The sequence below is a fragment of the Colias philodice genome, chromosome 2 (assembly GCF_061535455.1).
Source record: "Colias philodice isolate Cphi_HAF_F1 chromosome 2, ilColPhil1 Martin Lab GWU primary, whole genome shotgun sequence".
Taxonomy (NCBI): Eukaryota; Metazoa; Arthropoda; class Insecta; order Lepidoptera; family Pieridae; genus Colias; species Colias philodice.
Window position 1 is genome coordinate 1,520,273 of NC_143087.1, and position 11,528 is coordinate 1,531,800.

The following is an 11,528-nucleotide window of genomic DNA, read 5'->3' on the forward strand; positions in this document are numbered from 1 at the left end:
TAGTACACTATATCCATTTCATTAAACGGTATTCGACGTTTAAAAAAATTTGCCCTAGTTCTTTATGGCACTGTTTTTTCGGTTTTTTCATTATTAATCCGGCAGTCCTCGGATCACAGACACAATAGAAAATGCCCGATCGGGCCGCTCGGTGGTCAATGGGTTAAATATTGTTATGCTAATAGGTATTAATTGAACTATTATTTATTTGAATCAAATAGAAAGAAACACGATCGTACTCTTCATTTTAATGAGATCAAAAAAAATCTGGATGCCTTTTTGCATAAAAAATAGGTTGCAAATTTCAATTTTCAAATATTTCAAACTATGTACCCATGCTATGTACCTAATTAATTTTTTTTTTCATTGAAAATTTGGTCCCACTATGTACCTGCCGCTAAAGTGACTAGTAAATAGGTACTTAGATCATTACTTAATGATCTAAGAGTAAATATGACTAGTACTTATGTGTATTTATTTTTATGAATCGTATAAAATGACGAAATGGTTGCGATTTATTATTTCTATGCAAATTCAAACATTTTCATCATAAAGTTGTTATTTATCAAATTGTGCAGATTACGCAGAATTTTAAAATAAAGTTAGTATTTTCTAGAACAATCCCAATAAATCATGGTTAGCATCGTGACCTTATTAACACAGGTCTTGATGCTAAATCTAGTCATCTGAACAATGGTCTGAGTCATTGCAATTATGCACTGCGATTAAAGGCAGAATAATTGCACCAAAATAGTGTTTACTTTTAATGTAAATAAGAAATAATAAAATTGTATTTTAATCACGTTTGTGTTTCTTTTATTAGGGAGAAAAATAAAGTAAAAGGAAACAAATAAATTAAATTGAAGAGCAATTTATTGGCATGCATGTAAAAATTCTGCGTTACAAAAATATTTCTTATAGACATAATAATAAAGTAACCCTAAGCGTTGTCCGAAATCCGAATAGTAGGTTTGGCATTATTCTGTAATAGAACACTTAAAATAGGTAATTGAAAAAATAAAACGATTTCAAATGACCCAAGTTTTATTTACAAGCTATTCTTTCTAAATTGTACCCGTATTCTAATTATTCACATAATATTTGGTTAACAATACATACATTTCTCTCCTGCCCCCCTATGCAAGTGGCTTTCTGTTAGCGTAGCGTTCAATAGAATAGACTACGAATGTATGAGATTGACGTAAGCTGTTGATACGTTTATCTACAGCTTACGTCAATCTCATACATTCGTAGTCTATTCTATTGAACGCTACGCTAACAGAAAGCCACTTGCATAGGGGGGCTGATAAGATTGTGTGTATTTAAAAAAAAAGACGTGTGGCACTCAGGGACTGCCGCGGTAAAGCATAGCATGCCTTCAAGCCACACCTCCGAGCCCGTCGGAGTGGGGAGCGTGAGGTTTTTTTCGTTACGGAATTTCTGGATTCGGTCCCCGCGCTCAAGGCCCGCGATAGAAGCTATGCAATAGCTTAATAAAACAACAATGTTTAATCAAAACAGACATTAATTGAGGTTTGACCTCAACATCCATAACATTTATAAAAACTACAAAATCAATTTTTCAAAATTCATCACTTGTCTTTAAACATATCGTACAGCACTTTACACATCCTGTATAGCGGCAAGCCCACTACAGTGAAATAATCTCCTTCTACCCTCTCCACAAATGTACCCCCCACCCCTTGAATACCATAGCCGCCGGCTTTATCCCTGTAAGAAAAAAATTATTTTATCAATCTTAATATATATAAATCTCGTGTCACAATGTTTGTCCTCAATGGACTCCTAATAAAATTCACACACCATGTGCAGTTCGATCCAACTTGAGAGATAGGATAGTTTAAACATGTAGGTACCACGGGCGAAGTCGGGGCGGACAACTAGTACTAATATTATAAAGCTGAAGAGTTTGTTTGTTTGAATGCGCTAATCTCAGGAATACTGGTCCGATTTGAAAAATTATTGCAGTGACATAGCCCATTTACCGACGATTTCCTTTTTGCCACTATTACTTTTTTCTGTTTCTTTGTTTTAGATTTATAAACATGATATTATGGACTTTTTTACATGGTGGCAAACCAAAAAAAGTTTCTAATTCTATTTTCAAGTTAACCACCAAAGAGGCCATTACAATGCCTTGAATATACATACTTAATCTTAAATAATAACAGATTTTTTAATATTAGTTCATACATAGGCTCTCCTGTAGCAATATATCCTCTTATCTGGTCTTCATCTAATTTGCCGAAGAAAACATCAGCTTTTTCAGTGAATTTCACAACTCTGTCTGAAGCCTTTACCACTACACCGGTATATACAGTGTGACCTCTACCAGAGAGCCTGGAATCATTTAAATAAATATTTATTATTCATCTTGTTGGACACAAAACCTTAGTTTTTATGTCACAAATACATTAAGTACTTAATTTACTTATTATGATAATTTAACAGTAAAAGCTAAATTCAAACAGTTTTCTTAACTTTAAAATATATCTGAATACAATGTTTTATTGAATCCATTCAGTAGTTATTCTCTAATATCACTTCTGTGACTCTTATTTATAGCGTTAATAATAAAATCTACCCACAGACTGTGACTAACAAAAGGAACTCACTATTTAAGCACTGAATAATCCATATCTGTTTAAACTTTAACAATTACCTCGATAACATTTCAAAGGCCTCCTGTTCAGATGTTGGCTTTCCGAACATGGTTCCGTCCAGAGTTACCATGGTATCCGCACCAATAAATACATCTGCTGATGTACCCTTATCTTTAAGCCTGTTTTCTACTTCCAAAACTTTTTGCAATGCAGTTTCTTCTACGAAATCAGACATGTTTTTAAAACTTTTGGGATCCAAATTTTCTTCAAACAACGATGGGCAAAGGCCGACTTTTAGCCCCTGAAAAAGTATAAAGTACGGTTGACTAAGTTTTTTCGATATTTTTCTCATGGTTATCAAATATAAATTTACTTACAATGTTCTCAATAAGTTCTTTTCGCCTTGGAGAACCACTGGCTAAGATTATACTTTTCTGTTTTAAAACGTGCATGACTGGTTGTAGCATTTTTATTTATAAATCTACAATTAATGTGGAAACCTGCAATAATATTATCTGATTAGAAATTAATATAAATTATACTCGTTGATAAGAAATCTATAAAATGCTTATAGGTTAGAACTTTTAACCCTTAGATAAACCAACAAAATAAATAATATATGAGATTTTTACCTGATAAAAATGTATATTTTTAAAGAATAGTTGATAGAAATATGTCAAATATAAATAACAGAATAGATTTAATGGAATTTTATATATAATCATTCCATTATTAGTTTATCCAAATTGATTTTACCGCCATTGCCCATAGCCATTTTGATTTCTATTGTCTATGACCACAGAGCAAATAATTAATAATATTGTAGGTATCTATGACAGACGGTAGATTTTTTTTTATATTATTTAAGCGGCCTTTACATTTGGCTAAATTCAGTGCACTAAATGAAGACAGTGAGCGTGGCGTAAAAAGAGCTTGCTCTTTACACTTGACCTAATTAAGCTGGCTAAACTCAGTATGTATAACCGCGAATCCCGAACTTGTCGTACGTACATAGAGCTCTCATGGGTGATGGGACCATCAAAATATCAAAGAATAGGGCTCGCCTTGGCTATGGTTGCGTCAAGCTCGATTTTAATTAATAAAAAAAGACGCAGGAAGTGTTGGGTGAAAAAATATTTGCTCTTAAGAGAAAAACTATCAACAACGAATTATATAATATTAAATGTATTAGAGCCGGAAGATGTAAGAAATTTTCTGAGATTGGGTCTGGATCTATTGGATCTTTATGGGTTTTATCCCATAAATAGGGCATTTCCTTATACAAATCCAATAATTTTAATATTAAGTACTTTTTTTTCCTTCGACATTTCGACCTGTGATTTCGACGGCACTCCACCGCGAGTGGCAGTCGGCGGACAACTGAACTCTGAAGTCTGAAGGCATTCTTTGACTAAATCGCTTTACACGTGGCTAAATTCAGCATGCTAACTGATTTAGATCGGCAGTGACGACTCTGATTGTCTAATTAGTGTGTCTTACAGTCTGAATGTCTTTAGACTTGTCTAAATTTAGAGACTTTTTCATTTAGTGCACTGAATTTAGCCAAATGTAAAGGCCGCTTTATGACTATGATGCTATTTTTATTCTGCTTTCACTTTGAATAGTCTGTATTTTTGCAAAGATGTCGACTGACGAATTCGAACTTCGAAGTGTCTCGTCTCGAGGACATTTCAATTTTCATGTTGCTGTCATTGTGTACGGCTTGTGTCTGTGTTTTACTGTTTTCTAAGATCTGATAACATATTTGCAGTGTGATGGGCGAGTTAATATAATAAAAATGAATACCCTCTTGACGTACGTCCGTAGCTTGCTGGGCTGGGGTGATAGAGATTCAGAAATAAGAATAAACGTAAAACGACAAAGGTATGGCTTTGACAGTTCTTGTTTACAACATTATATTTTAGTTATGGCGGCAAAGTCGTTGCAGAATTAACAAATTTCTATAACAAACGTCGTCAAAATGTTAAAAATACCATTATCAGTAGCAGCTAAGTTTTGGAAGTGCGTAATGTATATAAGACTTCAAATTTACGTTGTAATAGTATGGCTAAACAATATTGTTTGTAGGTCGGATTATGATGACTATCCGTCTGATGATGAAAGCCCAAAGAGACTGAAACAAATGAAGAAAACTATTTTCCCTGAAGTGATGTCGTCAAAAGGTATTATCTCTAAATTCTATATGTGCCTTACACTTAAAATCGGCATAATTGTAATGGACTCTTATTTACAGATTTATTGGAAGAAAAAAGGTTAAAGAATATAAGATACGTCCCTATAGAAGTGGAAGATGGACATCCTAGCACATCTACACCATATGAAAGTATTAATAAAGAAAATCGTGTGAGAACAGTGCCAATAAAATTAGTTGGAAGGCAAAATGGGTCTCTCACACCCGTGAGGAAAACTAGAGTGCACACTCCTGCACCCATGGTCAGGGCTGTTGTTCTAGACGATGATGATGATGATGACAATGAGGTATATAGATATTAATAATTATGAAAATTATTCTTTTCAATAGGTCTTTCAGTTTAGTCTTCATATTAGGTTATATGCATTATACTTTTCATGAGGATAATAATATAATTATTTACAAGAATATAAATTTTTACATCGATTCACCAAAACATCCCTTATTTTCCAACTGTTTATTTAGTTGTTCCAAAACTATGCATTTTTGCCTGCACATTTGATTAACACTGCAGCTGCAGTAGGTTACTACTAGGTTACTAGGTTACCTTGGTAGATTATTATTATTTAAATTTCACAATATGACCATTTGCTACGTAAATGTAAATTCAAGTTGATCTTATTACATGGCAATAAATTTAAGCATTACTGCTGAAATAAGGGTAACTGTACATACAAGGAAATTGATGAATGTAATATTATATTAGTAACTTGTGACAATTAATGCATAATGTACATTGAAACCTATTTTTCCTACCGCAGCAGCTGTGTTCATCAAATATCTTGATATGCAATTAAATAACAATTAATTTTATCAATAATATCATATTATATTTTAGGTAACCTTAGTAGAAGCAAAACCAGAATCAAAACCAACAAAATTATATGTGAACTTGGATGATGAGAACAATGATGATGATGTAGTATATGTGAAGAAAATATCCACTCCTCCACCACGGAAACCTTATAAATTCTTCATATCCAAAAACAATGATGTCACCGATTTTGTGGGCAATGATGGGGCCAAATATAAACTATACGAGAAAGTCAATGACAGGAAATCAAGCCTGTCCCCAAGGTCATATAGTGTACTTAGGCACAATACGGGAATTACGAAATCATACAAAAGAGCACCAAATGTTTCTCTACCAAACTGGGTTAAAGAGAGATCAACTACTAATCCACGTTTTAAGAATTATTACAACCTCAATGGCAACACAGATGCTACTATATCTAAACTATTTAATATACAAGCAAAGAATGATTATATGGAGCTAATTAAAAATCATGCATCAGATAAACCAATACCTTCAAAGAAACTTGTTGATATTGTTAATTTAGCAGACAATTCCGCATCGTTTAGACTTACTAGAAAAACACAGAAGAGTTCTCTCAATGAAATCTTAAGGGTAGAAAAAGACTTAAGGAATAGTAAAGACAATGAAGTGACTAGAGAATACGATCCCATAACTGTAGCGTCTATAAATTCTTCAGATTCGGAAGTAGATATAGTTCAATCAGAAACATCCACAGTCTCATCAATTAGAATAGAGCCAGTCAACACGTTGCGTGAATCGTTCAAAGATAAATCGGTGACGTCTAGTGATTGGTTAAAAAATATAGACGCAAAATATAGGAAAATGAAGAAAGACAATCAAGATAAGTTAAAGGATGTGCGACGAGAATCTGATATTATATCTAAAGTGAATCACGAACAGAGTTTAGCGCGGTTAAGGACTAAGTTGAAGTATGATTTAGTGTTAGCCGAGAGTTTGATAGAGGAAGAACAGCCGACTGTGGAGTTACCTCCTCTAACGGCTGAACAAGAGAAACTCGTTAATAAAGCCTTGGGACCGGGGCCAGCTGGACAAGTATTTATTGAGAAGTTTAATTTAAGAATAACGAGGTAAGCTTTTTTGAACCCCTCCATAAACTAGTCGAGTAATATGTGTATCTTTTCAATGGTAATAGTTCCCATAGTAGTAGAATATAAACAAATCATTGTTTATATTCTTGTTTATTAGATGTAATGAGCTGAAATAAAAGTGCAATAATATTCAGGGTGGATACTAATGCCTAAAATTCACTTATAAATTTAGTTGTGTGTTCTGTTTCAGTATAAATATTGAAGTGAAACTTCTTTATCGGGGTTGGAAAAAAATTTAGTGTAACATTTTTTCGTTACGCGTGACATTTTTCCGTTACGCGCCATCTTTTTGTTATCCCTACTACGCGTGATTCGACGTATTTCTGATAAGGTCATAAAGAAGTTTCACTTCTTACTTGTGTACACTAGTACACTCACACATTTTTTTTTTATCGTAGTTCAAGTTCACAAGATAGATTTAGATCCTAACTAGATTTCCGCCTGCGGCTTCGCCCGCGTTTGCAAAGGAAAACCCGCATAGTTCCCGTTCCCGTGGGATTTCCGGGATAAAAACTATCCTATGTGTTAATCCAAGTTACCCTCTATATGTGTGCTAAATTTCATTGTAATCGGTTCAGTATTTACGTGAAAGAGTAACAAACATCCATACATCCTTACAAACTTTCGCCTTTATAATATATATTAGATATAAGATATCAAATTAAACATTACAGACGAGATCTCCAAACGCTCCACGACCTCAACTGGCTGAACGACGAAGTGATCAACTTCTACATGAACCTTTTGATGCAAAGGAGCGAGGAACGTAAAGACTTGCCAAAGGTGTACGCTACAAATACGTTCTTCTATCCGAAGCTGATGCAGTCTGGTCAACCAGGGTTGAGGAGGTGGACAAGGAAGGTTTGTGATTGTATTATTAATATGTATTTATAAATTAATTATTTAAAAAAAACTACATTTTGCACGCCTCATAAGCGAAGCGTTGAGGTGGGTACTACTGTCACTTCGCGCAAAACATCTGATTTTTCAAACTTAAAATGTCTTTATGTATCATACATTGTACTTGTAAGATAATACATACACACACATATTAAGAAAAAACACTATTTTTAACGTTCATGATATTTTTGATGTCATTTTTGTTATTTAAACTAGTTAAAAAACAGTTTAAAAAAGTTCTGTCTTGGACGTCCGTGTGTCTGTATGTGCGGATCCTTTTTCTTGTTAACACGATAGCGACCGAAATACTTTACTAAGCGAGTCTTTTTTTTCTCTTACGCTTCAGTATGCTCAGGAATAGAACCCTTTCATTTTTCAGGGTCTGATTCGATGTGGTTTAATTGTTATTAAATAACCAAAAATAATAATTAATAAATATTTATAAAAAAAAAATTATGAGGCGTGCACTTTTGGATTTTCCAAATTATTTTAAATATACTCATAATGAAGCAAGGTGAAATAAAACTTTTAAACAGATAAGACTAAACAAAATTGACTGTAAGTTATAGAAATAATTCTCTAACAATAAAAAATGTTTACACAAAGTCTTTCTTAAACTTACATCTACAATAACATTCTTATTTTGTATACATAAACTATTCAAATTTTATTGGTGTGTTTTATAATCATACATCATGCTTAATATACTTTCAAAGACAACATTCACAGGAATAAAGTAAATCTATACTAATATTATAAAGCTGAAGAGTTTGTTTGTTTGTTTGAACTCGCTAATTTCGGGAACTACTGGTCCGATTTAAAAAATTCTTTCGGTGTTAGAAAGCTCATTTATCGAGGAAGGTTATAGGCTTTATATCATCACGCTACGACCAACAGGAGCGGTGCTACGGGGGTAAAACCGTGGGGAGCAGCTAGTCATTCAATATTAATTACTTATTCCAGGTGGACATATTCGCCCACGATATCATGGTGGTACCAATTCACTTAGGCGTCCACTGGTGTATGAGTCTCATAGACTTCCGCAAGAAAAAGATCTCGTATCTCGACAGTATGGGTGGCAAAAACCAGACTGCATTGGATGCTCTACTGAAATACTTGAAGGACGAGCATCAGGATAAAAAGGGACAGCCGTTTGACGATAGCGGGTGGAAGACTGAAAACTTGAAGGTTTGAGTTTTTATATTGTTTTTTGCTATTCTCTGTGCAATAATCTTCATAGAAATTTTAATAATAGATATATTTTAATAATTTTAGTAATAGTATAAAAATAAATTATATTCTTTTATAAAGGTTATCTGTTGCTGATTTGACTATTTAAAACGAAATGTTGAAATTACTATATACATTACTCCTTAAATAAAGTAGACTAAGATTTTATTAATACAGCAGAACAAATTTCAAATCAGAAAAATACATTGGAGAAATTTATTTTGTAATATTTAATATGTTTTCTGTAACAGTCATTATAATATACTAGCTATTCGCCCGCAGCTTCAATTAAAACTATCCTATGTGTTAATCCAAGTTATTTGTGTTCCAAAGATCATGAAAATCGGTTCAGTAGCTTTTGCGTGAAGGAGTTACAAACAAACAAATATGCAAACTTTCGTATTTATAATATTAGTAATAATAAGCCAAACTTTGCCTGACAACACATCCGCTTATAGCGAAAACCGCTGATTGCAGATGAAACGAGAGAAAAAAAAAAATAATAATATTAGTAAGATAGTAACGATTAACATTTTGCAGGATATTCCGCAACAAATGAACGGCAGCGACTGCGGCATGTTCTCGTGCACGTTCGCGGAATTCACCTGTCGAGACGCGCCATATACCTTCACACAGGCCAACATGCCATATCTCAGGAAAAAGGCCGCTCTGGAGATTATACAGGGGAAACTGCTGCTGTAAATGATACAAGACGGCTAAGGATGGAAGAAATAGACATATTGTGAAGAATCTAGTTGAGAATACAATAATACATACGAAGTGATACGATGGTATCGGCCATGAATGTTAGAATCTTGTGAATTAATAATAAAGCATGATTCACACTACACCTGATGCAGTGCCGGAGCCAGGAATCAAATGAAACAATATCCATACAAATTTCAACACCATGCCCCGTCTAAGCGACGTTCAGGCATGAATTACTTCATACAAAAAGTATACAATAATGTTTCTGCTCGGTCATGATATGGTGTAGTGTAAATCGGCCTTAAAGCTTGTGCTCAAAGACGCACTGTCCTAAAAGACGCACTAGAAATACTGCAAGCCAAGCTGCTGATATGAGCAATAAACCCATGGACACATTAACAGGAATAAGGATAAAATTACAAACACATTGATCAGATAATCTCAGATTTTATAAATACAGCTTGTACACATGCCCTAAGTAAAAAGACACTTGGCTGCAATGTTAAAACTTCACAAGCAACTTTGTAAACATGATTTTACTGTGGAAGAATGCTATGAATATTATTTTTAGGTACAGAAAAATATTTTTGAATTTGAATATAAATTTAATCGTAACTTAAAGTGATTTACCGATGTTTTGCCGAGTTTAGTATGCTTTGTGCGTCTATGCAGTAAATTTCAAATTTATTTCACTTGCATATAAATGTTGACTTGTTGTTCTTTAAGAATTGGGTCTAAAATCAATTTATTGACAGAATTATCGTGACTTGGCTTATAACCGCTTAACTTTGAATACATGTTCTTCAGATAATAATATATTATGTATAAAGAACACGCTTAGTTAGGTTTTGCACAATAATTTGCTAGGACTACAGTCTTCTGTGAAGGTTTAAGCCCTTTTATTTCACTGCATTTTGCCGAATTGTTCGTGTTTAAATGCTTTTTATTTTATCTCAACATATAAATGTAGATTTTGATGTGAGAGTTTAAAGTTTAAACTGCGTCAAATGAATTGTCAAATACGGCCGGTCCCTTATTTGTAAAATAGAATCATTGAATATCGGTTCCAGCTAGACACTGTTAGCTTAAGATAATTTAATAATGTAAATATCTTCGGAACAAACTTTTCAACCTGTAGAAACTCAGGTTGTAAGTAATATGTCGGTTTGCTTATCAGAATATAGGCATTTTCAGTTCAATGTAGTATTTGTATAAAGTTATTTGTTTACGCGTGAAGACCGATATTCCATGACGATACAGGATTTGGAAAGTTTAATCCATTAATATAATATTAGATGAGTCATATCAATGTTGTGTGACATTCAAACTAGATCATAATTAAAAAAATTTTCATTGTAACGTAAATAAATTCGTCAAATTTTATATTATACATATTCAGATAAGCAAACTGCCGTTTAGGAATTTCACAAAAAAATTATCACCTTTATTAGAAAATCGATAGAATAATAAACAATGCATATTATAAAGGCGTGATAAGTATTTTTGTGAAATTAAAAAAATGCGTAGTATTGTAATTGGACATTCGTATTTAATTTATACGTAAGTTATTCCGTTGCGACTCCAATTATTTGTTTCATACCATGACAGATTAAAAATAAATATATTAAAAATCGATGATTTAGCTTGTTTCGCGCCAATAGAAAGATGATTGAAGGTTGCTGCGCAAATGCTTAAAATAAAGTGTGAAAAATATAACATTTTAAGTATTGATTTTTTTTCTTTGTGACGCAATTTTATAAAATGTTAATATTTTTTTTGTATTTAATTTACCTTTGCTAAGACACTATAATAAACCATGAATTATTTCTGTCATGGTATTATCTCCTACAGATAATCATAATTCATCGCAATCCCAGCATCCCAGATATGTAATTAAGAGTTTTCTAATACAATAAAATATTTAAAAA

At 33.0% G+C, this 11,528-nt stretch overlaps 2 protein-coding genes across 3 annotated transcripts; one reads left to right on the plus strand and one right to left on the minus strand.

Annotated features, from left to right (window-relative positions):
• Positions 1 to 1,387: 1,387 nt before the first annotated feature.
• On the minus strand, positions 1,388 to 3,399 carry LOC149490162 (uncharacterized). The gene is made up of 5 exons (XM_089710534.1): positions 3,257 to 3,399; positions 3,002 to 3,124; positions 2,684 to 2,925; positions 2,215 to 2,361; positions 1,388 to 1,731 (listed from the first exon to the last, which is right to left on the minus strand). Exons 2-5 carry the CDS (start codon positions 3,089 to 3,091, stop codon positions 1,593 to 1,595), a joined length of 618 nt encoding a protein of 205 aa, XP_089566660.1. The 5' UTR covers positions 3,092 to 3,124; positions 3,257 to 3,399; the 3' UTR covers positions 1,388 to 1,592.
• Positions 3,400 to 4,286: 887 nt separating this feature from the next.
• On the plus strand, positions 4,287 to 10,950 carry LOC149490163 (uncharacterized). 2 transcript variants are annotated; one of them, XM_089701031.1, is made up of 7 exons: positions 4,287 to 4,508; positions 4,713 to 4,807; positions 4,879 to 5,123; positions 5,675 to 6,741; positions 7,437 to 7,623; positions 8,626 to 8,850; positions 9,433 to 10,950. In XM_089701031.1, the coding sequence occupies exons 1-7, from the start codon at positions 4,423 to 4,425 to the stop codon at positions 9,592 to 9,594; spliced, it is 2,067 nt and encodes a 688-aa protein (XP_089557157.1). In that variant the 5' UTR covers positions 4,287 to 4,422; the 3' UTR covers positions 9,595 to 10,950. The 2 variants fall into 2 exon arrangements, with proteins under 2 accessions (XP_089557157.1, XP_089557166.1); XM_089701040.1 differs by lacking the exon at positions 4,287 to 4,508 and adding an exon at positions 4,546 to 4,646.
• The last annotated feature ends 578 nt before the right edge of the window (positions 10,951 to 11,528 follow it).

Bases quoted from the DNA above. Each gene is read 5' to 3' on its own strand.
- LOC149490162 (XM_089710534.1), bottom strand. From the start codon at position 3,091: ATGCTACAACCAGTCATGCACGTTTTAAAACAGAAAAGTATAATCTTA. The intron at 2,362-2,683 runs GTAATTGTTAAA...AAATGATTCCAG, and splicing joins GCCTTTGAAATGTTATCGAG to GCTCTCTGGTAGAGGTCACA. The intron at 1,732-2,214 runs GTATGAACTAAT...TTTTTCTTACAG, and splicing joins ATTGCTACAGGAGAGCCTAT to GGATAAAGCCGGCGGCTATG.
- LOC149490163 (XM_089701031.1), top strand. From the start codon at position 4,423: ATGAATACCCTCTTGACGTACGTCCGTAGCTTGCTGGGCTGGGGTGAT. The intron at 4,808-4,878 runs GTATTATCTCTA...TCTTATTTACAG, and splicing joins TGAAGTGATGTCGTCAAAAG to ATTTATTGGAAGAAAAAAGG. The intron at 6,742-7,436 runs GTAAGCTTTTTT...TAAACATTACAG, and splicing joins TTTAATTTAAGAATAACGAG to ACGAGATCTCCAAACGCTCC.